The sequence below is a fragment of the Lissotriton vulgaris genome, chromosome 5 (genome assembly GCF_964263255.1).
Source record: "Lissotriton vulgaris chromosome 5, aLisVul1.2, whole genome shotgun sequence".
Classification (NCBI taxonomy): Eukaryota; Metazoa; Chordata; class Amphibia; order Caudata; family Salamandridae; genus Lissotriton; species Lissotriton vulgaris.
Genome location: NC_141693.1, coordinates 1,586,550,131 through 1,586,576,997, shown reverse-complemented (window position 1 = coordinate 1,586,576,997; position 26,867 = coordinate 1,586,550,131). Strand labels below are relative to the sequence as shown.

General features: G+C 44.6%; 1 protein-coding gene across 5 annotated transcripts in view; it reads right to left on the bottom strand.

Moving 5' to 3' along the window:
- LOC147716743 (dehydrogenase/reductase SDR family member 4-like) overlaps positions 1-26,867 on the bottom strand; it is a 247,875-nt gene that overhangs the window by 98,432 nt on the left and 122,576 nt on the right. Inside the window, exons 1-3 of one of the 5 annotated variants that reach the window (XM_086923684.1) lie at positions 23,513-23,590; positions 9,739-9,802; positions 6,625-6,819 (exon numbers count right to left, since the gene is read on the bottom strand). In XM_086923684.1, coding sequence (XP_086779810.1) covers positions 6,625-6,758 — 134 coding nt within the window. In that variant the 5' untranslated portion in view covers positions 6,759-6,819; positions 9,739-9,802; positions 23,513-23,590. Of the gene's footprint in view, positions 1-6,624; positions 6,820-9,738; positions 9,803-23,443; positions 23,677-26,867 lie in introns of those variants that run through there. The other 4 variants (XM_086923683.1, XM_086923685.1, XM_086923681.1 and 1 more) reach the window with 4 other exon arrangements.

Below are 26,867 nucleotides of genomic sequence, written 5' to 3'. Positions count from 1 at the left end.
CAACAGGATCAAGGCTGCCGTTTGACCTGCGTATACAAATTGTCTGATGGATTCAGTGGCAAAAAGCAAAGCTGATTCTGTCGAGTACCGTGCTCGAAAACCAGACTGGGTCGGGTGAAGAAGATCATATTCCCCAATGTATGCCGTCAGTTGTTCATTCACCACTTTTTCCGCCACCTTAGCAGAGTATGGCAAAAGTGAGATTGGTCGTAAATTATCTAGTTGGTCTAGACCAATGTGCGGTTTCTTAGAGAGCGGCAGGACCACAGCTCCCTTCCAGCAGCCGGGTACTCTACACGTCCTAAAAGACTAACTTTTGTGTAAAAACCTAGTAAAAACAAAGGAAGGGAGGTGCCCCAAAAAATGTTAAACTTTGATGTTGAGCACGGCTCCTGCTTCAGGGACACTGCGCTTGGTTTCAGTTTTTTTTTTAAACTTTAATAGTGAGCGTGACGCCCGCTTCACCGATACCGCGCTCTGCAATACAATAGATGTTGCTTTTGCTAAACTTTGAACAATTGGCATTGTAAATGACAATTTGAAATTGGGGCTGGGCACACCTACTTTTTCAGTATTTTTAAACTAGAATTAGTTCTGTTGCTCAATGCGTGCTGCTTAGGTAAGCACAATGTCCATGTTGTGCAATTCAAATAACAAAAGATAATACAAGCGTGACCGCTTGTCCTAATGCGCACTATTGCGTTTCCTGTTGGAATGCTAATATTTAATTGATACTCATAATTCTGAACCAATATTACATATCATTTCATTACCAATTTCAACAAATTTAACAAACACTTTATACATTTCTTAGCGTCGCTAAGAAATGTATAAAGTGTTTATGTATGACTTGTGAACGTGAAACAATTACCCAATGAGTTTTACAATTGGTTAAATTCCATGATTTTCTTTGAAAAGAATCAAGTAAAAAGTTCATGTATCAACGCGTTTTTGGATTATTTATGTTGATTTAATAATGAAATGATATGTAATATTAGTTCAGAATTATGAGTATCAATTAAATATTAACATTCCCACAGGAAACGCAACAGTGCACATTAGGACAAGCGGTCACGCTTGTATTATCTTTTGTTATTGTAAATGACAATGCCTTTTAATATTATGAAAAGCATTGCCATTTACAATGCAAATAGCTCAAAAACTCGCATTTGCGAGACCTATTGCATTGTAAATGCTTATTTCTCCTGTTGCCTCACCTGCCCAGAAAAGGTGGCACTGCACGAACCTTGCAGAGTGTTCTGTGTGATGGTCATGCAGGCCAGCTGCGGTGCCGCCTCCAGGAGCTCCACACTGGTCCCCTCTCTCCTGACGGCCGCCAGGCCCTGGGCAGAATTGGTTTGGAACGGAGTTGGTGGCGAGATTGTGCAATCCTCGCAATACCCTCCTAACCCCAACTTCCCAGCTGCTTTTACTAATGCCTGTGCCCCTCGCCCTACCAGTGAGTGTACCTTAGTTCCCTGGTGTCACGGTTCACCCTCCGTTCTGGTGTATGTCGGGATTGGATCTTTAGTCTGGTTTGGCAGTGGTGGGAGCGAGGCCCACGCTCTACTAGCAATAGCCCATCTGCACTTGCCTGCTACAACTAGAAGTCCTCCTGCAAAAAACGCCATTATCCCGAGATAAAGAAAGACTGACAGCAACAAGACAATGCCAGACCAGCTGCCCTCACTGCAGTTAGCTCAAGTGACAGCGAAACGATCACCATCCTTGAAGGCCAAGAGTTGCCTGCCTGCAGTCAGCTCACCGAAACGATCACCACTCTCGAAGGCCAGGAGCCTTGGCTGCCTGTAGTCATCACAGCAGCGTGACATCTGCTGCCCTGTGCCCACAGCACAGCCACAGATTCGAAGCCGCTGGACCTGCGAGTCTAGTAAACTCTAACAAGCATTTGCAATGCAATCGGTCTCGCCTTTGGCACTTATATATATTTAGCTATGCAGCATATTAGTCTGGGTGCTGAAACATCTACTGTTCTTTAACATGGAGGGAAAGTAAGCACCAAACTGCGTGACATACCAGATATGGGAACAAATGGAGAGAAATATTGCCTTTTAGCAGGAAATGGTATAGTCCAAAGCTCTGTTTTTAATATAAAATCAGGGCCTTCGGTGGTCATATCACTGAAAATACAAGATTTGAAAAAAAAAATCTTGTCCATGGGTGCTCGTGGAAGACAATTTCTATGAACTGGAATCTAGAGAATGCTAAAGTGATTCTGGTATTTTACTGACCTCTGCTGGTCGTTTTCAATCAAGAAAGTTAATTAGAGGAAGTTACCAGAAAAATAAAAAAAATAAAGTATCTCAGCAGAAAGCAATTCTGGTATTTCACTGACCTCTGCTGGTCGTTTTCTATCAAGACAGTTAAATAGAGGCAGTTGAACAGAAAAAAAAAGTCTGTAAGAGGAAGCAGACAAGTCCTAGGGCTGATCTCCAGAGCCCACAAAGTACATACACATATAAAGTATATACTAAAGTATATAAGTATATATTTTTTATTTATTTATTTATTAGCTTCTTTGCACAGTTAGTTAAAAGCATTGCAATGGAGATGCCTCCAAAACGTCTTTACATTCTTAGTAGCAGGGCCAAACTGGCCGTCACATTAACTACGAATAAAAAAAACTTTAAAATCAGAGATAAAATTAACATTATGACTTAATGTAGTGAGAGAAAACTAAGACGTTCTATAAAAAAGTCAGTAATAAGTTCTTGAGGAGCAGGGACCAGATTGGGAGAGGCGATAGGAGGAGAAAGTAGGTCTTCCAAGATTCTCACGTATTTTCCGGACCTTGCGAACGTTTGAGTGTCTGTTCGTATAAAGCAAAGTGCAGATGCCTCAAAGCATGTGTTAATGCCGCTTTTTTGATATAATGGCTTTAGCAGAACTCTTCTAGGGGCATCTAAGAGAGGACAGCAGCAAAAAAGATGAAGCCATGATTTAGACCTGTAATGGCACAGTCTGCAAACCAGATAGTAGTCGATTTTAGTGCCCGAAAGTCGATCTGGTAGGAAATTTGTCTTGCCTGCTTGTTTATGGCCCTTTCCAGACTGCGTAGGGAATAGAGTCTGCTTTTAGCGTTGATTCATCAATTTGTAGGGATCTTATGGCATTTACAATTTGTCAATTCCATGGGCTCCCGGAACTAGCAAAGGTTTCTTTTCGGTGAGCTTTAGGAGTGTTGTCTGCGGCTTTTAGTACCCTTATGTAGTACTTCAAGGTATCTGCCTCACAAGAGAGGGATTGTCTTGTGAGGTCCAGCTCAAGTCGTACAACTTAGAGGTAGCAGAAGGGACGTATAACCTCCAGAGAAGAACACCACGATAAGCTTACTAATATTGAACCAATATCCTGGTCAATACTTGGAAGAAGATTCCGTTATACTTACATCATCCCCACAAGAACCCCTCTGAGGGTTGGAATTATCACCTCAAATTATAACTAAAGAAACAGTGGAGAATAGCCTTGAAAAAGTCGGGGGTTACATTCCCCAAAACGACGAAACACGTGTCGGCTGTGACGTCTCCTGAAATAAACAACAACCAACCCTGAATAAAAGGAATGAGAATTTATTTTGTGTGTGAACTGTATGGTGGAAACACATGTATATAGTTGTAACATAATATACTAAACGTGTGCTAAGGAGTCTCAAGCATCAAGTCGTAGTCTTGCCCTGAGTATTTATTTCAGGAGTCGAAAGATTAGTTTGTGGATAGTGATCTGGGAATGGTCAAGACCGGCCATACATGCACCGGGAAAGGCCTGATGCCCATAACTTAGGGCGGGAAGAAGGGTGGCTGTAATCACCTTCAGTATGGGTTTGGCTGAAGGACATCTCAGGGACTGATTGAGATGAGTCAGGCTGTATGTTATTGCTCCGGCTCTCTTTTTCAGGGCGGCTAAGTCGACTGGTGATCTAGAGGACTCGCTAAACCATACCCTAGGTACTTTGGTGTCGATTTGATCGTTGCGGACCCGATGCTCCGTGTTAGAAATTTCTTTTTTTTGCAGCAGCCAAAGATCAGGACCTTGGTCTTGTCCTGATTGATTTTGAGGGCATTAACTTTATTATATACATCGAGCTTGCTCAGGAAGCGTTGGAGGCCAGATTTGGCCTGGTCCATTATGACAATATCGTCAGCATATTGTAAAATATGCAAATTCGATTTTGCATGACCCAGTTGGGGTGGAAGCAGGCTGATATGCTCCAGGAATCTCCCATGGTCGTCGGTGTAGAGGTTGAACAAAAGGGGTGTGAGAACGCATCCATGCTTTAGACTGTCTAAAATGGGAAATTTTGCGGAGACAGTCGTGGGGCCTGTTCTGACTCGCACCAATGTGTTCTTATGCAAGGAGATGAGGGCTCCGAGCAGATCCCCTGGAATCCCCCACATGTCTAATTTCCTCGGGAGAGAGTTATGAGACACTTTATCGAAGGCAGCACTATAGTCTATGAAGCATCAAAAAAGGGGAAGCTGACTTTTTTGGACTGCTTGTATGACTCAGAATAGTTAGGGTGGTGATGTTATCAATTGTGGAGGCAGAAGCTCTGAACCCAGTTTGGAAGTATGGTAAGATGTTATTTTCCGCAACCCATTCTTCTAATGACTTGAGAAGACACCGAGCATAAACCTTAGCCTCAAGATCTAGTAAGGCTATGAGTCGGTAATTGGCAGTAAGGGAAGGATCTCCTTTTTAAAGAATTGGGCATAAAACCGAGCCTCTCCATGAATCGGTTATCTGAAATGTAGTAAACATGTGGTTGTACAGGGGGGATAACAGGTTGGCCCAATCATCTGGCTCACATTTAAAAATGGAGGATAGAAGGCCGTTAGGCCCGGGGGCACCGTCATTTTTCATAGTTTTCAGAAGCCTGCAGACCTGTGCCGGAGTGGTCAGCTCACGCATATTATCAAATGACTCCCCATTTTCCGATATCAGTAGGGCCTGGGCTTTCGCAGCAGTATTGTTGGGTGACATACCGTGACCAGGCCACTTTTAAGACACTGCGTTCCCCCTGGTCTTGTTGGAGTAGCGAAGTTTATTAATGTGGTTCCAGAAGTGTGTCAGATTTTTATTTTTTTAACAGTCCATGTATTTTTTGCCAATCCTTCTGTTGTTTTAACTTTCCATATTGATTTTTTGTAAACTTTACATAAAGAGGGCATATTTTTGGTGGTGAGCACTGTAGCGTTGAGTATATGCAGACGCACAGCCCTCCTTAGGGCTCTTCTTTGGTTGACTGTAACCGTGGTGAGAGGCCGCCGTAATGGAGGCCTGGTGTATCTGTCATGGGCTCCGGGTCCCGTTAATAGGTCTCTTAATTTGGTTATTGCAGTATCCCACCTGCGATGGTGCATAAGTAAATACAATTGGTCTCGAATTGGGCCCTTTCAGATGCAGGGGTGCATCTTGGCTGCAGCGTTGGGGGGCGCTCAGCTCCAAGCACTCACAGCAGCAGGCCCGCCTGGGTTTCATCAGCTGCAATTCCTTCCTGCTGGCTCCACACAAGCAGATAGGAGTCTCCCAGGCAACCCTGCGCTGGCCTCTCGTGCGCACTCACATGCCTCCTGGGTTCAATCTCACTCACATTCCGCCTCGACACAATCTAATGCACACTCAAAATGCACACCCACACTCCGCCTAGGCACAATCTCTGAACACTCACACTTCGCCTGGACACAATTTCATGCACACTGGCACCCCAGACCCAATCGTTGTCATGCACACTCACACTCCGCCTAGACACAATCTCATGCACACGCCTCCTAGATACAATTCTCATGCACACTCACATGCCGCCTAGATGCAATCTCTCACGCACACACACGCCTGGACACAATATAGGAGCACTTACACTCCACCTTGACACAATCTCATGCACACACACTCCGCCTAGGCACAATCTCTGAACACTGGAACTTCGCCTGAACACAATGTCATGGTCACTGGCACACCAGACACTATCGTTCTCGGGCACACTGACACTCCGCCTGGATACAATCTCATGCACACCCACACTTCAACTGGGCAGAATCTGATGCACTCATACTCTGCCTAGACACAATCAATCATTCGCATGCACACTGACACTGTGGCTAGACACAATCTGATGCACACTCACACTGTGTCTAGACACAATCTGATGCACACTTCACCTCACACAATGCACACTGACACTCCACCTACACAGTCTCATACACTCATACTTCTCCCCCAGACAATGAGCCTGATGGTTCAAGCCACATTTCCTGACGTCACTTCCGGTGACAGCGTCCGCCCACTTCTTTTTTAGGACTCGTGCCCTGATTAACTTCGGTTCTGGTGGCAGTTTTAAGAACTTTTTAAGCAGGCCGTTTTGCTCATTAGGTACTTATTTCGAATATTTATCTCTCAAAGTGTCCTTCATTGCTTCATTTTACTAGCGATAAAACATCAATCAAAATGTCAGACACTGGCATTAAAATGTCACTCCTAAGCACACCTTCCGCCCGAGGAGTTTGTGGGAGTTGGCCCTGCGTATCCCCGTCGCTGTGTGCAGCGCTAGGTCTTCACGCCCTGTTATCCCAATAAAACCACCTGCTCGAAGCGCTAGCCACTCACCCATCGGTGGAGGCGGTCACCACGGCCACCTTCCTTGCGAGAACCCCCGCAGAGGCCGCCGTGCTGCTCATTCTCGGGGCTCCGTGCTGTATGAGGCGCAGGTACCGGGATGCAGTGCGCAGTGTGCGCTGCATGCTGCCCAGGCTCTGGACTGTGGACTCTGCCCCACTGAAGACCTTGGACTTTTGGCTTGGGCTGCAGGAAACATAATTGCAAGTCATTGATTAGACGGCTTTAAACAGACCGGATGCCTCAGACGCTCGTCAAGGCTGCCTAGTCGCATAAAGACTGAAAAACACATATACAGCTATGTCAATGTTTGTCATGGTGGTCAGGGTGTTCACTACATAGAGCCCATATTCACAAGCCTATATAAACTGACTCATTTCGGAGAAACAACTCAACGTGTTAAAACCTTCCAAGCTGAAAGGGGGGGAGGCAGCTATTTTTTAGCCGGATAGGGGCTCTCTCTAGTCACAGTAAAATATGCTGCATTTGTCCCCATCTAATTTGCCAACAAGGAACACAAGTCTGCAGCGACCACATTTTGTCTGCATTTAGTTCAGAGCAGGAAAGTGCAGGCCCTGGCAGGCTTTCTTATTTAAGATCCCGGTTGAACTCCAAGCAATGACCGGATATAAAGGGCCATCAGCACTCCTATTGTTGGGAGTAGGATCCTAGCTGGGAGAACCTAACACCTAGACACTAATGCAATGGAGTGTAAACAAAACCACACAGCTTGTTATAACTTCAAGAGAAACGACCATTTGGAGAATGGTTTTGGACATTGTTTAATTCGTGTACATAAGAGACATGCATGCACTATAAGAATGTCATATGTATTGGCCTGTACAGTACTTTTAAACATATCAAATTAAATAGCATGTATTTTTAATGTAATTCTTTTATAGCGCTACTCTTCCCAATGTGGGGTGTCTGAGTGCTTTACATCACATGCATATATTATACATTAACAACAAATCATACAAGTGTGGAAATCAATGTACATACAGGATGTTACATACAACAACGAAGGGTTTACGGTGTAGGAGTCACACGTCTTTACTGGTAGGGATTATATCGTAAACAGGGATTCATTTGTATAATAAAAATTTGCCAGGGCTCTTTTCAGGAGGCCATTGCAGCATACACCACCTATTGCCCCTGCCAGAGGTGCCAATGACAGTACAAACAGAACTACTAACCATTGCCCGCCTACAAGTGTGACAATTCGGACTATTCCAGGCCTCCCAAAGCTATAAGAATGGACTGTGTTGCAAGTATTATTAATTTTTAATGTATATTTAAATAATAAACAATGCTGTTGTGCTTATCTCAAAAGTAGACAGATAGCCCCACCATTTGGTGGACTATAATTAGTGACTGTGTTAAGAATTAACCTCCAGATGCATCAAAGTTATGTTTTGCGAGTCCTTAATAGCGAATTTTAAGGAATCGATATTAAAGACTCGCAAAACGGGATGCATGTAGGAATCGCAATATTATTTGCGATTTCTACTGATTCCTTATTTGCGATTCGCTAATTGCGAATCGCAAATAAGGAATGGCTTTCCCATTCATTCCTATGGGCCTAAAGGACCTTAGGAATAAAAGGGGAGTCATTCTTTATTTGCGATTAGCAATTAGCGAATCGCAAATGTGCCGCAATTTCAAGGGTGCACCCCTGAAATGGTACTGTTCATTGGTGTTGCGCACACACATGTCCCAAGGTCATGTGTGTGTGTAACATACAACTTAGAAAAATGCACTAAAGTGCATATTTCTAAGTTTTTGCTATTTACCACGTAGTATGACTTTGCGGTAAATAGCAGCCCCAGATTGCGAATTCGCAATCTTAGAATGGTTCATGTATTGCATTTAAGGAATCGCAAATTGTGAATCCTTAATACAATCGCAATTTGAGAACTCGCAGTTATTTGCGAATTCTTAAATTGCGAGTGCATGAACCCTTGATGCATCTCAAATGCCATTTTTGCGGGCGCAAACGGCCGAATTTTGGGATTGGCACCGTTTGAGCTCGCAAAAATGCTTGATGCATCTACCTGAATGTGCCTGTGCCAGCACCGGAAACCAGCGACTCAAATTAAGCACTAGACTGGAGAAACACAAAGTTACGATTTAAAACATAACACAGTGCTAAGGGTTGAATGTAGTGATAAGCCTTTATTACTAGCTAAAGAAACTCTTTTTAGAAGCCGTACAATAACAAAAGATGGAGAAAAGACAATAGTTTTCAGGACTCTGACCCTTGTGACTTACCCCCTTTTTGTTGCCACACATTGACCCCCAATTTCTGGGTTCCTGGAGGAAAGTTTTTCCAATTTGCAGCACTGATTACAAGTACTGAGGTAATTCTGATGGTTATATACAAATAATAACTATGGGTCTAAAGAAACTCAGGTCTCTGTATTCAGATCATGTCTAATCTGCTAAAAAAAATACATCGGGACTCGTCACAGTGTGATATGAATTCCCATCAGTTACACACTCTGAACCGCCCTTCTTGTCATCATTTGGGCCAGTTTCACAAAGTGGTATGTCCTCAACGTACATACAATTACTCTGAATAGTGGTAACCGAAAAGCAGTGCACAACAAATAACTGTGAGTGAAAGTGATGTAGTTAAAAATGGACAGTGGGTGCACGAACAACTTTAATGAAAAGCAGACCACTTCCAAGATTAAAAACGTAAAGTGCAAAGTGACAGTAGTTTTGAACAAATATCTACTGCGTGTATAGAAAGGTCGACATGTTTCTGCAGTTAACAGATACTAGGGGTATCTCCTGCTTCTTCAGGACCAACAATGTACTTTGCTACTGCTTAGAAAGTGCGTGTGTGCAAAATGAAAACAAAATATACCAGGATATCACATGAATCCGTCCTCTATATGCTCCTATTTAAGTGAAGCGGAATTCCATATGCGAGAAGAATCAAGTGCAGCCGACATATATAAAAGAAAACAGAGAAAGCGGGATAACATATTAGTAAAAGAGTTATCTCTCCTGAGTTTCATAAGGTACAAAAATGTATACATTGGTGTGTTCCAAGAACATTACCCAACCATTTATCATTTAGATATGCCTCTCACTCACCTAGAGTTTGAGGGACCGGCGCCGCTCCTCACCTGGCCACAGCTCAGGAATTAGGGACACCGCTCTGTTTAGAAACCATAAAAACGATAGTGAGAACCCCTCACAATAACTGCCAATTCATAAATCTGACCCGTCCAATCATTAAAATTACCACGATGTCAGTGGTAATGAAAGTATCATCATCATTATGTGTCTCATTCCTTGCGTTAGTATTACTCAGAACAATCAAGAGCTGTCCTCAAAATATCATGAGGGAATATTACATACATCAGGGGTGGATTAATAGATTTTAAGACTTCCACTCCGTTATATTCAGACGACCAATGCCGAGAAAAGCTTTGTTTAGATAACAAGTTAGAAAGACACTGAAACGGTCAGCCCACGCGGGATTGAATGTCTGCGCGCGCAATACCTTGTAAATTGCAATCCGGTCAATGTAGGAAGAACCGATCTTATGCATACCTAACCGTCGGTACTCCGGTCAGGCATCTGCGCTGTTTGGGGAGGCGCCTTGTTTAGATCGCGCGTCATATTTCAGGGCTGAAAGCAACCCGTCTATCGCGTGCATCCTCAGATGCGCATGCGCCCGATCACAACGGCAAAGCCCGTTGGCCAATGTCCCCAGAGTCATCCCCGTGCATCCGAATGGCCTACGGGAAAGTAGTTGGGGCATTCATTGTATGGCGGAAAATAAAGGACCCATCACGACAGTCTATAATTTATAGATCTTGATGTCAGAAAAAATATCTTTGTGATTTAATAAAAATAATAAGAACGAAAGGGAATACGAAGTGAATCGTATAATGGCATTTCGAGTGTTGGAGATGGTCACCCAAAGAAAACGCAAGCCATGAGTCGCGTTTCGGGCACACTCATGGGAAATGTAGTGTAGGAAAAAGTACTAGGTTGCAGGTTCGATTCCCATACTTGCCACTAGAAAAAACGCTTTGGCCATTTGCTGATTAAGAAATTTATCGCCATAATCAATTTAGTTGAACATCCCTAAGAGTGTAGATGTTACTTCACAGAGGTCTTATGACAGATCACATGCCAAATGATCTCAACTCATGTGAAACCGTTTGTAATACTGTCCACATGTTCTTCTGTGATTAATCACAGATTGATTGACATGTAGATCGTATTTTAGAGCATGTAATCATATTAATTGGAGACACTGTTAGGGTAAGATCATCACAGCACTCCTGATTGTTGTCTATATGTATGGATATGCTGCGTATAACAAAGAGGCCGCCGACCTGTCGACTCATAAAGAACTATGTGCTGGAAGTCAAAGATACTAGTATTCTTATAATGACGTCCAGGGAATGTCTTCATTAAGACCTTTTTTGTCTGTATTCAAACGATACACCCATTTTTGCTCTAGTCTGAAAAGGTGTTTAGTGATGTCTGCGACATGAGGGGGAATTCGTGGTTGTTCAAGGACAGTCCAAAAGAAATCAGTAGGTTTGTGTCCCACCTCTAAAAAATGATTAGTGAGACGGTCGCCTGCTTTTTGCACCGAATCGTGCTTTTGTGTTCTGAGATTCTTGTTTTAATTTTTCTCGTCGTCATCCCAACGTATTGTAAGGAGCATAAACATGTGATGAGGTAGATGGAGATTGGTGCTATTACAATTAGTAAATTGTTTTTGTTCCCAACGTCTAGATGTTCCTATGTCGATGCTCGTAGAGTGAGATGTTTGTGAACAAGCAGCACAGTTCCCGCAAGGGTGATGCCCTTCAACTGGTGGCAGATCCCACAGGGTACCCACTTGATGAGATTTCTTCGGTCCTGGTCTAGTATGTACTAGCCGATCTTTTATACTGGTTCCTCTTTTGTATGCAAACAGGGGTTCCGGGAGTGTATCCGGGCCAGTGTTAAGGATCTTCCAGTGTTCTCTCACGATCTTCTGAATGGCATTAGACCTCGTATTGAAGGTATTGACAAACGCTATCCTTTCATTCTTGGGTTTGGGAGGAGTCAATTCCAGTGGTGACTCACGATTATTGTTCGATGCTCTTTTTTTGGAGTCTCGAATCAATTTCTTAGGGTATTTCTTGTCTAGGAGGCATTTCTCAAGTTCTACTGCATGTTTGTGGAAACTCTCTTTCGTGCTGCAGTTTCGCTGAATACGCAAAAACTGTCAGAAGGGCAGATTGTCCCGGAGCGCTTTTGGGTGACAACTATCGTATTGAAGCAACGAATTCCGCGACATGGGCCTCTTATATAGCTCCGATACCAGGCCGCCCGAGGTAGCTGTGATTCGAAGATCCAAAAATGCCAAGGTAGTTTTGGAGTATTCAATCGTGAAGCGTAGAAAAGAATTCTGTTCATTCAGCCAAAGATGAAAGGCCTTGAGATCAATTTCAGTTCCACGCCACACCACCAAAATATCATCTATATGGCGTTTCCAAGCTCTTATAGATGGTAAATATAAATTTGTAGATGACAATGCACAATCCTGTTCAAACTTGTGGACGTATAGATTTGCCAAACTGGGGGCAAAAACGCTGCCCATGCTGGTCCCTGATGTCTGGAGGAACACTGTTTCCTCAAAACGAAAAAAGTTCTCTTTCATCGCCATGGTAGCTAGTTCCATGATGAAAGATACTGGGGTGATGGAGTTCCATTCTTTTTCTCGTAATAACGTCTCAACCACTTCTAGTGTCTCATTTTGTGGTATTGAGGTGTAGAGGGACTCTACATCAAAGGACACCAACATTTTTAAGTTAGTATCAAACTCGATGTTAGGGAGAATCCTCAGCAGATCTTTCGTATCTTGGATGTATGTTGGTCGCAAAAATTCAATCTATTTTAAACGACAATCCTAGTATGTTAGAATCAATGCCAGTCCAACCTGTGATCAATGAAGACGGATGGCCTAAGATTCTTATACTAAAAAAGAGTTACTCCCGTACCTGTGTACATGGGATTGCAATGGCCGAATACCTCAGGGGAGACTGTGCACAATCTGGGCTGATAGTCACCAACGCCCCTAGACTCTTCCTAGATGACAAAGACTTTTTGCGCGACTGGTCACTAATCGCATGGAAATGCACTCGTGACTGGCTCCTCTTAATAATCAAAACTGCAAAGAGGGTCGTCAACAAGATTCTCGTTGAGATTCAGGTGCTGGAAGGCCAAATTAGGACAAAGATCACAGGGAAGTTATTCACCAAACAGCAAGAGGAAAGTAATAAGACCACCAAAGAGTTTAAAGACTCAATTCTATTCGCCAAGCTTGAGAAGTGCAAAAAAGACTTGGCGAAATTTGCTACGGATAAAGTTTATCCCTATACTAGTGCCACCTATGTCCCAACCCCGTATAATAAGAACGGACGCAGAGGGGGCTCTGCCTATGGGACTTCGACCTCGGAGGACACTTCCAGTGATTCAGACTCGAGTAATCAAGGCAAATCTACTAACCAGCAGCGTGGCAGAGGGAATAGGAGAAACTGGAGAGGTCAAAATTATGGCCCCAATCAATTTAACCCATGGTGGTCACCCAATCCATGGATGACTGGAGGCCCTTTTCCACCACAACCCATGGGCCCTTTTGGCCCCATGCCTTTCCCTCACAATCAAAACATGCAGCCTTTTTTAGGGTTTGGCCAAGGAAGGACACGAGGCAGGAGACGAACCTCCAGAGGACAAGTACAGTGTTCTGTCCCGCCACAATCGATGGGTCTACGGAGCGGGAAGCAAATACCCCAAGATCAAGCGGGAACGAGTTCAGAGACAGTTTGATCATTAATCTGAGCTCTAGAGAGCTTTCCGCTACTGAAACTCAAGTGCTTAATCGAGGACACGGTTTTGTGCAGACTACCACCGGTGATCCTTTTCAGACACATGTTGAGTTAGCTCAATTTTTCAGGAAGGTCAGATTAAATTTTTTCTTCTCGAAATCTGAGAACCCTCCTATTGAACAAAACACGGGACTTAAGAAACCCTCAACTTTTCTGCCCTTACCTCATACCATACCAACTAAGGTTATAACCTTCGAGGAAGCAGTGCGGCACAACATCCAGATCCTGTTCTCAGACACTGACAAGCCGTTCATGAACCTTCCCAAGAAAGAACAACTGGCGTTTTCTGAATTAGCGAAAGACGATTCAGTCACTATCAAGCCCGCAGACAAAGGGGGTGCCACGGTACTTATGGACACCAGCACTTACAGACATGAATGTCTTAGACAACTCAATGATATCAATTCCTACAGTCCACTGTCCGAAGATCCGGCTGAGAGACTTTCCACCAATATCAAGCATCTTACTGAAGAGGCATTATCAGAAGGCTGGATTACCGCCAACGAGGCCTCTTTTCTGTGTACTTCGAACCCGGTGATGCCATATTTTTATGTGCTCCCGAAAGTTCACAAAGAACAACGCCCTCCACCAGGATGCCCAATAATTTCCGGCATCGGGTCGCTTCTTGAACCGTTATCGACATTTGTCGACATATTTCTGCGACCGTTGGTTAAACTAATGCCAACATACATCCAAGATACGAAAGATCTGCTGAGGATTCTCCCTAACATCGAGTTTGATACTAACTTGGACATTTTGGTGTCCTTTGATGTAGAGTCCCTCTACACCTCAATACCACAAAATGAGACACTAGAAGTGGTTGAGACGTTATTACGAGAAAAACAATGGAACTCCATCACCCCAGTATCTTTCATCATGGAACTAGCTACCATAACGATGAAAGAACTTTTTTCGTTTCGAGGAAACAGTGTTCCTCCAGACATCAGGGACCAGCATGGGCAGCTTTTTTGCCCCCAGTTTGGCAAATCTATACGTCCACAAGTTTGAACAGGATTGTGCATTGTCATCTACAAATCCATATTTACCATCTATAAGAGCTTGGAAACGCTATATAGATGATATTTTGGTGGTGTGGCGTGGAACTGAAATTGATCTCAAGGCCTTTCATCTTGGCTAAATGAACAGAATTCTTTTCTACGCTTCACGATTGAATACTCCAAAACTACCTTGGCATTTTTGGATCTTCGAATCACAGCTACCTCAGGAGGCCTGGTATCAGAGCTATATAAGAAGCCCATGTCGCGGAATTCGTTGCTTCAATACGATAGCTGTCACCCAAAAGCGCTCCGGGACAATCTGCCCTTCGGACAGTTTTTGCGTATTCAGCGAAACTGCAGCACGAAAGAGAGTTTCCACAAACAGGCAGGAGAACTTGAGAAATGCCTCCTAGACAAGAAATACAATAAGAAATTGATTCGAGACTCCAAAAAAAGAGCATTGAACAATAATCGTGAGTCTCTACTGGAATTGACTCCTCCCAAACCCAACAATGAAAGGATAGCGTTTGTCAATACCTTCAATACGAGTGTGTGTACCTTTTAAATCATAAGCGTGCGGTGATATTTTTCTAGTAAAATCTGGCATTATTCCATGTGGTTAAGATTTGAACCGCACTGCTTTTTTATGATTACACCAGCATTTGGTGTATTACAGTATGGGCAAACTACTTCCACATGGCTCTTAACACGATTGCACTATAACAGCGTACACACAATCATGCACTTTGACAGTCCCTATCACTAGTCACCATGGGCTGGGGTACAAATCAACAGTCCACTCCAACACCATTCATAAAAAGTCACTAAAAGCAAAAGAGCTCATTTGAAATAATATTGGTAGTGTCGTAGTAGAACTCTAAAATGAAAAGAAACATTGCAATGTTACCTAGCTTTTTGCATGTAAAGCCCCTCTGCATACAATTGCTCCCCGATTAATGACAATACCAAATGTGCTTTCTTTATTTTAGATTGTCTGACACTCTGCTGCCTTGAAGCCATGAACTAGTTAGCTTTCTGTTGATTAAAAATTGCATTTAGCCACAGCGACCAGTTACTCGCTCACATACTTCTCTAACAACACCTGAAACAGTCTTGTACTGTGTCTCTACCAATTCTTATCATACTTTCAGTAGCTAAACTGGTATGCATCTAATGTGCACATGAAAAGACACTATTCTATGTATGAAATAACTGGGTAAATTGTGACAAAAGGCTAAATGTTATCCATCATTTACTTAAATTCTTTAAAGTAGCAATTACAATTTGCCTTCTCACCCCTTCAGAATCATGTTTTGGGATTATGCTAATATAAAGCCCATCTGCATACATTTGCCTACCTAGTTTATGTGGAGACTAGGGGCTAGATGTATGACCATTTTTAGCAGGGTGCAAATGGACAATGGGGCCGTTTGAGACTGCTAAAACAGCTTTTATCTTGCACTAACCCTATTTTTAGAGTCAGTATCCTATTACGGAATCATAAAATAAGATTTGTGAGTCGATATTAGAAAAGGGCGTGCCAAGGGCATCCATTCCTAATAGCGAGTCGCAAGGGCATGTACAATTGTTTTGCCATCGGAATGCGGTCGCAAAACAATTGCAGTTTACCGCCTACTTCAAGTAGGTGGTTAGTAACTTGCAAACGGGAATGGGTCCCTAGAGGAGCCCTTCCCTCTTGTGATTGGCAGAAAAAAATGTTTTTTAAGATTAAGCAGTGGTCCCACAGACCACTGCCTAATCCATTGCCAGCTCTTAAAAAATGAAACAGAAACATTTAATTTTTCTTTTTTGAAACGCATCGCTTTTTTCTTTAAGGAAAGCGAGCTGCATTTCAACAACAACAAAAAAAGTTGTTTTACTTAAAAGCAAACTCAGACACAGTGGTCTGCTGTCCCCAGCAGGCCAACATCCCTGTATTATTACCCATTCCCAATGAGACGCAAATTGCGACCTGCCTCATGAATGTTGATGAGGCAGATCATTTGCAACCCTATTGGGAACCACTAAATGTGTCTGAGACACATTAGTGCATTTCATTTTGCAAGTGTCGAATTACGACTCGTAAAGAAAATCGCAATCAGCTACTCGCAAAATATAATAGTCGTGCAGCTAGCCCAATGTCCTTTAGCCCGAAACCCCCTTGAGTCTGTTGTCACTTACTTTGTTCGCTCAGTAACAGTGTAATGTGCCTTACACGCACCACTGCTTTAAAAAGCTACAAGCTGCCACTGAAGTTTGAAGGTATACCTCTTCCAGAGAAGATGTTAGTACCTTCTAGTTTGTTTGTATCAGATGTTTAACTGCTCAAATTCCCGCCTACAAATTAAAGGCGTATTCTTCTTTAAAGTTATGGCATGCACAGCGCACTGTTATTTTGTGACACATAGGAGGTGATTTATAAATCCAGATCCAATGAGTCTTAAGAGTTCGCCCTCAGAGAGAGAGTTTCATGCCCAAAGGGAGAAAGGTGGTTATAAAGGTCAGGTTGTGAATTTATCTAAATTATCGGCAACAAATGACAGTAGGTGATGTCATGGCTTTAAGTGGTGCTGAGCACCGGCAGTTCTAGAAGCAGGTGCTAAGAGGTCCCTATCTCACCCTTGTTGAAAAAAAATGCATCTTACCTCTGCAGCAGTGCCACCCTTCACTGCCTTTGATGTAACTTCAAAGAGACTCACAATAGATATTTCAGAACGGACGCATTTTCAATTTTTTTTTTTGCAGATTTATATAGCGCGAACTTGACCCAAAGTTATTGGAACGCTTTACATGAGCACTGGTTACGTCACACAAGGACACATTAATTTTTTGGTAGACACAGGGAGATTAAGTGATTTGCCCAGAATTACACAGGATGTGGATGAGACCCCGAGGTTCGAATCGTGGTTTTCCAGCTCCAAAGTCGTCAATCTAGCCGTCAGACCTGTAGTGGCGCGTTCTAGTGTTCGCACGTCACGTCAGCGACGTGACGTGCTGGCGGCCATGTCGGGCTGCGTGCGCATCGCGGGAGATTGGCGCGAAGAGCCGGTACGAGCAGCAGAGGCTCGGCGCTCTTTAGGGATAATAAGAATAATAAATAAGCAACAAACCTCACAGTGGCTGCAGCGTTTCCTTGGGGGTGCAGGCTACATTACAATGGCGACGAAGGTGGGATGGTAGACCCCCCCCCCCCCCCACACACAGCAAGGAAACAGCACCGAGGGAAACAGCAACTACACCGGTGGGCAGGAAACACCAGGCCCAGCAGGACCACAGAGCCAAGTGCCCAGAGGAACAGAGGGCCAGGACAGACCAACAACTACCACACAGGTACCTTAAAGAGCGTGGCAGAGCCCTAGGGCACCCAGAAGAGCAGTACAGCTAACCCACAGAGGGTAGACTGACCCCAAAAACGCAAAGCAGAGCGCGCAAGATCACGCTACGACGCACAAGACAGGGGGAACTGCGCTGGATACCTCACCAAAGAGCGAGGGGGCTGACGCAGGTAGTCCCCAAGCCCAAGCAAGTAAGGAAGAGCAAGACAACACGCCAGGGAGCCCCAGAAGCCAAGGCAGTGCACAACCCATGGTCAAGAGCGAGAAAATGAGCGCGCAAGCTGGATATGCAATGGCGCCGGTGCAGTTTCTACCCAGACCCGGAGAACCACTTATGAAGTGGGAGGACTGGAGAGAATGCATTGATAATTTCATTGGAGTCTTAGAAGACGAAAATGAAGAACAATTCAAACCCACGAGAAAAAAACGCATCTTGCAACTAAACCTAGGCCCGGAAGGTCTGAGAATCTACAAAAGCCTAGTACCAAAACAGAGAGCGAACACAGACGATGACGTGTACGCCCACGCAATTGATGACCTAAATGAACATTTCAGGCCGGCGGTGTGTGTCTCGGTGGATAGATTCAATTTCCAGTAGAGAAAGCAACGGCCAGGAGAGACGGTGGAAGAATACGTGGCGGCACTGAAGCGGCTGGCGTCCACGTGCAGATACGACAACTGGGCAGAGGAGTTCATTAAGGACCAGGTGGTGATGCACACCACGTGCACCGCAGTGCAGGACAAATTATGGGCCAGTGGGGACACCACTCTAAAGGAGGTGATGGTCATCGTCAAAACAGCTGAATTAGCACGCAGGTGTGCGGAAGTAACAAAGAAGGAAACAGCGCCTAGCGTCATGGTGAACAAAGTGGACAATGAGGAGCCCCGCAAAGACTACCAGAACAGGAGGTCGCTGGAGAAGGGACCCAGCAAATGGCAAGGCAACGGCACGGTGAGATACGTCGGTCAAGGAAGCGACGAACAGGAAGACGGTACCGAGGAGGATGTTGTAACAGTACTCTGCATCTACGACGAGGTGTTGAGCGTGGATGGCCAAGTTCTGAGCGTCGATGGCAGAAGGACAATGAAACCTGTCCTGGAAATGTTGATAGGAGGAATTACAATCAGCGTGGTGGCTGACACAGGCTCACCCTACACCATCGTCCAGAGAGCGGTATGGGAGGAGAGATTTGCACCGCATCTAGGCCCAGAACTAGAGAAGCTGGACATCCGCCCAGTCACGTACAATGGGGACCGCATACCAATGGCAGGATTCAGACCATTAAACTTTGAATTTAGAGGCCGGTCCGCTTACTGCAAGCTCTATGTGTCAGAGAAGGGCGCCTCGGTCCTAGGATGGCTCGACCAAGGCGACTTAGGCATCAAGCTGGATCCGGGAGGTAAAGAGCAAATACTACTTATGGAACCGGAAGCATGGCCAGACCTCGACAAATGGAGAAGCGAATACCCAAAAGTATTTGGTGGCACGGTGGGAAGATTGGAGAAATTCGCACATAAAATCATTCTGAAAGAAGATGCTGTGCCGGTGGCCCACAAAGCAAGGAATATCCCTTTGGCAGTGAGGGAAGCAGTACGGGAAGAACTTCAGGACTTAGAAAGCAAGGGGATCATTGAGCCCATCACGTGCGCTGAGTGGCTGGCGCCTCTGGTGGTAGTTAAGAAACCCAGCGGTAAGGTCAGGCTGTGTGTCGACCTGCGCGAACTGAACAAAAACATACTGGTAGAGAGGTTCCCCTTACCCAGAATAGAAGAGATGCTGGCCAGCACCAAGGGAATCAAGTGGTGCTCCACCATAGACTTGACCTCAGCCTACCATCAGATTGCACTACACCCGGAGAGCCGCAGACTCACGTCGTTCATCACCCCATTCGGGTGTTATCAGTTCCGCCGCATGCCGTTCGGGCTGGCCTCGGCGGCAGCAGTATTCCAGAAGCTGATGCACCAATTGTTCAAAGACACGACCGGCGTCCAATACTTCCAGGACGACATCCTGGTGATGGGGCGAGACAGACCCGATCATGATGAATAACTCGGAAATGTACTAAAGATCCTGGAGAGAAAGGGCCTCACAGCGGAATGGACCAAGTGCCGGATTGGAATGGAGTCGGTGACCTACCTAGGACACGAAATAGGAGTACGAGGAGTGACTCCGAAAGCAGAGAACGTGAAAGCGATCTGTGAGGCACCTCCACCCACCAACAAGGAAGAAGTCAGATCATTTATAGGAATGGCGGAGTATTATAGCAAGTTTGTGCAACACTTCGCCTCCAAGACCCATCACATGAGGCAGCTGACAAGAGACAACACAGAATTTCGCTGGTCAGAGGAAGCACAAAAGGAGTTTGATGTCATCAAGAAGGAAGTAGCAGGAGCAATACCACTCCAAGGGTACGACCCCCAAGGGATGACGGTACTGACCACAGACGCCAGCGATAAGGGGCTGGGAGCTGTCCTCATGCAAGACCGAGGGCAAGGAAGGATGGAGACGCTAAGCTTCGCATCCCGCATGCTGAGTGAAACGGAAAAGAAGTACAGCGTAATAGAAAAAGAAATGCTAGCAGTGGTGTGGGCTACGACCAGATTCAGACAGTTCCTATGGGGCACAAGATTCCAATTGAGGACGGACCATAAGCCCCTACTGAAAGCGCTAACATCGAGTGGGCATGCCGACGCAATGCCCAGGATCTCCAAAATGACGCTGAAACTGCTTGAATTCAGGTATGACGTGGAGTATATCCCAGGGAGTAAAAACAGAGTGGCAGACTATTTGAGCAGAGCAGCAGCCATGGAGCCGAGCGAGGAAGACAAAGTGGGAACAGAAGAATGGGTAGCACTCACGGAAGACCAAGAAAACACCATCAGCCATCAAGAATGGAAACAGGCGTACGAGGAGGACCAGATTCTAGGAGAAGTGAAATCACATATCACCAAGGGATGGCCTGACAAGAGGCAGACCCGTGGGGAACTCAACCCATAGTTTGAAGTCAGGGAAGAGCTGTCGATGGACGACCGAGGAGTATTTGTGTACAGGGGAGAGAAGGTCATTCCCCCAACCGGCATCATCCCCAAACTACTGGACATGCTCCACGAGGGACACCTGGGAATTGGTAAACTGAAATTGAGGGCCAAGCAAAACTACTGGTGGCCAGGAATGGATGTAAGGGCAGAGAGACATGTCAGAGACTGTTCACGGTGTCAAGGCGCAGATAAGACTCTCAAACCGCTGCGTCCAGCTCTGGGCAAATTCGACCCGCCGAGAAATCCATGGGAGGAACTATCGGTAGATATTCTAGGCCCGATCTTAGACGTACATGGAGTCCAAAAATACGTATGTGTTCTTGTGGACAGGTACTCGAAGTGGCCGGAATTGAAGGTAGACGAGGCGATGGACACCGAGACCATTGTAAAATTTCTGGCCGACACTTTTGTGAGGGAAGGCATCCCAAAGTCCATCCTCAGTGGCAATGGCCCCCAATTCAGATCAGAAAAATGGATCAAATTTATGCAAAGGAATGGCATCCTAGAAAAGCACACATCCATATACTGGCTGCCAGTAAGGAGTCGGATCAAATTCAAGGCTCTATGCATAGCATATAAAGCTATCCACAACCAAGGCCCACTATTTCTAAAACAAGCCTTCCTTCCGCTCGAACACTCAAAAACGCTACGCTCATCTTCAGCCCACTTGCTAAGAGTCCCTCGCACAAGAAGAGCAAATTGGGGTGACAAACGTTTCACCATCGCCACAGCCAAACTGTGGAATACGCTGCCCCTCCACATCAAAACTGCTCCGACACTACTCAATTTCAGGAAAAAACTCAAAACTTGGTTGTTTTGATCTCAAACTATCCTTCCCAATTGAGAGCTCTGCAACTACAGCACCGAGACACCCTTGGGTATTTGCGCGCTCTAAAAATCGCTCAAAATAAATAAATAAAAATAAATATACCACCCGGCTGGGAACGGTCTAGTGGAGAGTTTTAACAGAGTGGTGATGGGGTCGGTTCAAGCTGCCATCTCTGACAACAAGGACTGGGAAAAGGAGATATGGCACATGGTGTGGGCGTACAGGATCACCCCTACAGGGACCGGTTATAGCCCATTCCAGATACTGAAAGGCCGCGAACCATTCACCCAAGACAATCGGGTGTGGAAAGAGAAAACAATAATGAGTGAGTGGTCCCCAGCAGTGGTGCGAGCCAACCTGGAGAAAGCACAAACTGTTTACACCAAACACTACGACAACTGGAGAAACGTGAAGGACACTGGACTGGAAAAAGGAGAATGAGTGCGAGTAGAGTTGGCCACGCTACAAAGGAAAGGAGAGAGTAAATACAGCAAGCCCATGCAGGTGAAGGAAGTACTGGGCAGAGCGGCCTTGCTGAGCGACGGAAACGTATGGTCGCAGGACCGCATGGCGAGATGCAACAAGATTCTAAGTTGGAACAATGGTGAAACAGACGTAGGAGACGAGGAAAAAGGAACTGTCCAACCGGAACATCGGGAGACAGAGCCTGATGTAAGAGGAGAACAACAAAAGGAAAAGACTGTCGAAGGCGACCAGGGGCAGACGGTCGGAGAGGACCTGAGTGGAGGAGATGGAAGCGCGGCCGCGCTAGGAAGCGGAGAAAGAAGCGAAGGAGTGGCTCCCACTACCCCGGTAAGACTGACCCGGAGGGGTAGAGCGGCAGTCAAGCCAGCAAGGTTGAGAGACTATGACATGAACGGCGGACTGTAGGTTAAAATGTTATGTATTGGAAGAAGGGGAGATATGTAGTGGCACGTTCTAGTGTTCGCACGTCACGTCGGCGACGTGACGTGCTGGCGGCCATGTTGGGCTGCGCGCGCATCGCGGGAGATTGGCGCGAAGAGCCGGTACGAGCAGCAGAGGCTCGGCGCTCTTTAGGGATAATAAGAATAATAAAAAAGCAACAAACCTCACAGTGGCTGCAGCGTTTTCCTTGGGGGTGCAGGCTACATTACAAGACCACATCTTCTCCCCAATATGCTATACTACGAAGCCATAGTTGCTACTTATTTATCTTATGCAACTGACAAACCAATAGCACTGGCTTGTTGTAGGTGTAATCTTACTTGCTGTAATATATATCTGAATGTAGTGACAGCAAAATACCAGTCAGGCGGCACACTTTGCTGAGCATAGATTTTCAGTTTGTGGTTTAAGCCATGCCCTTAATTACGTCGGTCACGCCCCTTTGAGAGACCCCCAGTCTTTTCATCCCATTTAAAGCCCTGGGTGCTATTACCGCTAGCCCACGAAAAGGTATTACAGCTGACTTTTAGCCAGAGGCTCCACCCTCCTTTCAACTAACGTATTCTATAACAACGTACCAGTTATCTTCGATGACCCTCCTAGAATATAAATGTTCAATGCATTGATATGGAAATGAAGAAGTAACCTTAATGCAGGTGAGACAAAACTGCTGTCACAAGTTCGAAAAGATGGAAGCTATGCACATAAGTACAGTAATTAGTGGGAAGGCACCCTCTTTATCAGCAAGATAGCCTACGGAACATTACTTACAGAGATGGGCGGTAAATTAATTCAAGTTACTGTCCGTTGTTGACCTTTTTATACGATAGATTTACCTACAATTTAGATACTTCCGGGTTCACGACAGCCACTCCAATGATTGAACATAGACCTGAAGGCGTAAGGATCTCGCCTTGCGTAAGGTCACCTGGGATTGGAGCATTAACGACAGGACTGCCAATCGTAGTTCGCTATACAAAATTCTGATGTGCTCATTGGCTGTGCAGTCCGCACTTCCACCACGGGGTTATAAACATAGGAAATCCGTGATCCGCCTCGTACTTTAGGAGTACGCCCCCCTCGGTCGTTGAGAACATACTATATTTATTTATTTATTGTATGCGTTTTTATATAGCGCGGACTTTACCCGAAGGTGTCAGAGCCCTTCACAATTGTGTAGTACATTTTTAGTGCTGGCCCGGGCGGTCGAAGACTGGATATTTCGTGCAGCTGCCGCCCACGGTTATGGATGATAGAAGCAGGCCAAAGTATATATGCAGTGCAATGGTCAAAGTAGCTTTGCACAAGGCATGGCTACCTGGGCTTACCGCGCAGACCATCCTGGCTGCCTCTGCTGCCCTCCCCACGTTTCTGGTGCTCGGGCTGGGTAACTGCAAGGGTAGTTCTCTAATAGGTGTCTTGTCTAGGGCTTCAAGTGAAATGAAAACGGACGGTGAAGTAAAAAAAAGTGCGTGGTCGTGAAGATACATACATGCCAACATTTTAGGTCAGGAAAGTGGGAGATTTAAAGTAAAAAATCGGGAGAATGAAAATTCCCCATTGACTTCTATTGTAGAAAATACAATTTCAGGCGAGAGATAGCGGAGATAAAGCCATTTTTGGCTTGAAAAATCGGTAGTCTCCCGCCTGAATCGTGTCTATTGACATGTATGTAGATATGCTATAGTTTTTACAAGAGGCGTGGCGTAACAGCTGTTCACTAGAATTTCTACCTTGATTAATTCATGTTGTTAAACAAAGACATCCCTAGATCAACAAGCGAGACAATGGAAGTAATTTACTAAAAGCAAAACAATCTGTTTTATGTAGTATAGCAGGGAGGGCAGTTTACACTAAAACAATTCACAGTGAAAATAATTTGAGCACTTTAACACGTTAAGAAAGCTAACACTAAAAACAAGCACTGCAATTAAAATAGGTCTAAGCAGCTTTCAGGAACAACCAGAGTTATATCCTAAGCATTTTTAACTGCAGTTTTTACATTTTTCTAAGAGGTAGATCCTTTCCCTGATTTTTTGTTTTTGTTTCAACCCGCTTGTAGTTTGTTGTTTAGGTGTGAATCCATTTGGTGATAACAAAAAGCTGTACATTTCTGAAAAGCAGACAGAATTCACCTAGTTCTCATTTGTGTAGATCCCTCAAGATTTTCCCAAATAAACTAATCATTGAAATCTAAAACCAATGAGAATGAATAGGAAAAATGTTTCATTGGGGACCGCGTTTTTATGTGTAATTTCTTTCAATATGACACATTTTACAAAATAAATATACAGTTCTGTCCAACTGACGCGTCTTGGCGGGGATTTATGGTTTGTAAGTTTTCCAAAAACACATGATCCTCTTAATTCAAAAGCTGAGATTCAGCTTATGTTTTATTTATTGTGTAACAATGTGTAGCAATTCATATGGTCAAGTATAATGAATGAAAAATGGCCAGGAAGGAAACCAATGCATTTCTGAAATGTGCGCAAGACACTTGAGTTTAGGAACAACCGTTATTCATTCACCTCTGAATTTAGGGTTACCCATACTATCTGTCAAAAGAGAGAGTGGGTTAAATTTGATTACACACTTTTTGGGGTACCAGATCACCTCTCTTGCCAGCATTGTTTCTCATTGCTGCAAGCTTTAAAGAAAACTTTGGAATGTTAGCATCAGCTTGATTTATAAATAGGTCCCGCTTTTAGGAGTCCAGCACACCGCAGAGCAACTGTTGCCTGCGCTACCCAAATTCACAATAAAACACTTGTTAAAGTTTTAGAGTGACTCTTAATCAGATCAACATAACACAACTGCCCTCTGTTTACCCCTAGCGCTTCCTGTGATGGAAACACCAGATATGGAACAGCGTCAAACACACCTAGAAGATTGCAGCAGTAAATCACATATGCCCAAGAATGTAAGGCGTAAGAAGCAAGTCAGATGTGCACACTCCTAAACACAAACAAAGGCTCAGCAGAAGGCCTGCATTCACCCAAGGACGCAATACCAGAGCAACCGGCCAGCTGTATTAATCAGATAAAGCCCAAACAATGCCTAGTAGTAAGCGGCACCCTAGATTACACACACCTGGCCACCTGAACCATCTCAGAATGCGACATACAGTTGGTATTTATGGCCCATTCTATTAGGTTGGGATTAAGCATCTAACATGTAATTTATGGCACACTGTACCAATATTTCCTGCCCAAATGGGGATGACCTCTTTATTGAACCCACTGTACAGTATAAAGCATGCCTTGTACCTAATGCCAGTTGAATTTCAGCACACAACTGTAAGAGATGTGGCTGTTTTTCCCGGCCTTTATTGTTTAATTAATCTTAAACTGTTCCTGATTGCCAAGCATTGCTGTTCTCTTTTTTGATAGTTAGAACCTGTTTAGAACATTTGGCAAGACATATGAGAGCTGATCATTCTGAATACCCTGACTGCAATCTGGGGATAGGAGGATCCAGCCGTCCAAGCCCACTCTGCATGCATTTCTGAAGAAAAAGGTGCAGCAGGCACCTCTCTTTTATTGAAACCCTGCCAGCACTGGCGGACAGGATCTGTCCACTGGTGGCTGTTGGAAAGGGTAAGACGCCGCAATTAGGTTTTCTTTCCTAAATAATATGAACAGTATAGCGTAGCAAACAGAAGCAGTACGGGTAAAAATAGATTCACCTAGCACTCATAGTTAAAAGTGGACTAGAGTTGCTTTTTGTATTATTATTTATTGTGGACTAGTCACCTAGCACGCGTGATTAGAGTGACCTGGAGGTACTTTTTAAGCATAAAAATTGATTCTTCTAGCATTTCTAATCAGAGTGGCGTGTAGGTACTTTAAGCATAAAAATAGTTTCACCAAGCACTCCTGATCAAGGTAACCTGGAGGCACGTGAGCCTCAACCTCATATTTTTTAGTTAACCACAAGCTTAGTGCAGGAGGGTTTCTTAGCACCCCCTGAGGGTTGAGAGTAGAAAAAGAAAAACAGAGTAAACTGTTTTCATTTCGGACCAGGGACAGTGTACCTAGGAGGTAATTACGTACATATATGCGATATGAATGAGGTATGAGTGTTGCATAAATGAGCGAAGCCTGCACTGCAGGAATGCATTGATATTGTCCTCATCATTCCTGTCTGAATGAGAGAAACCTTAGCTTCAGGAGCACATTGATATTGTCCACATCGT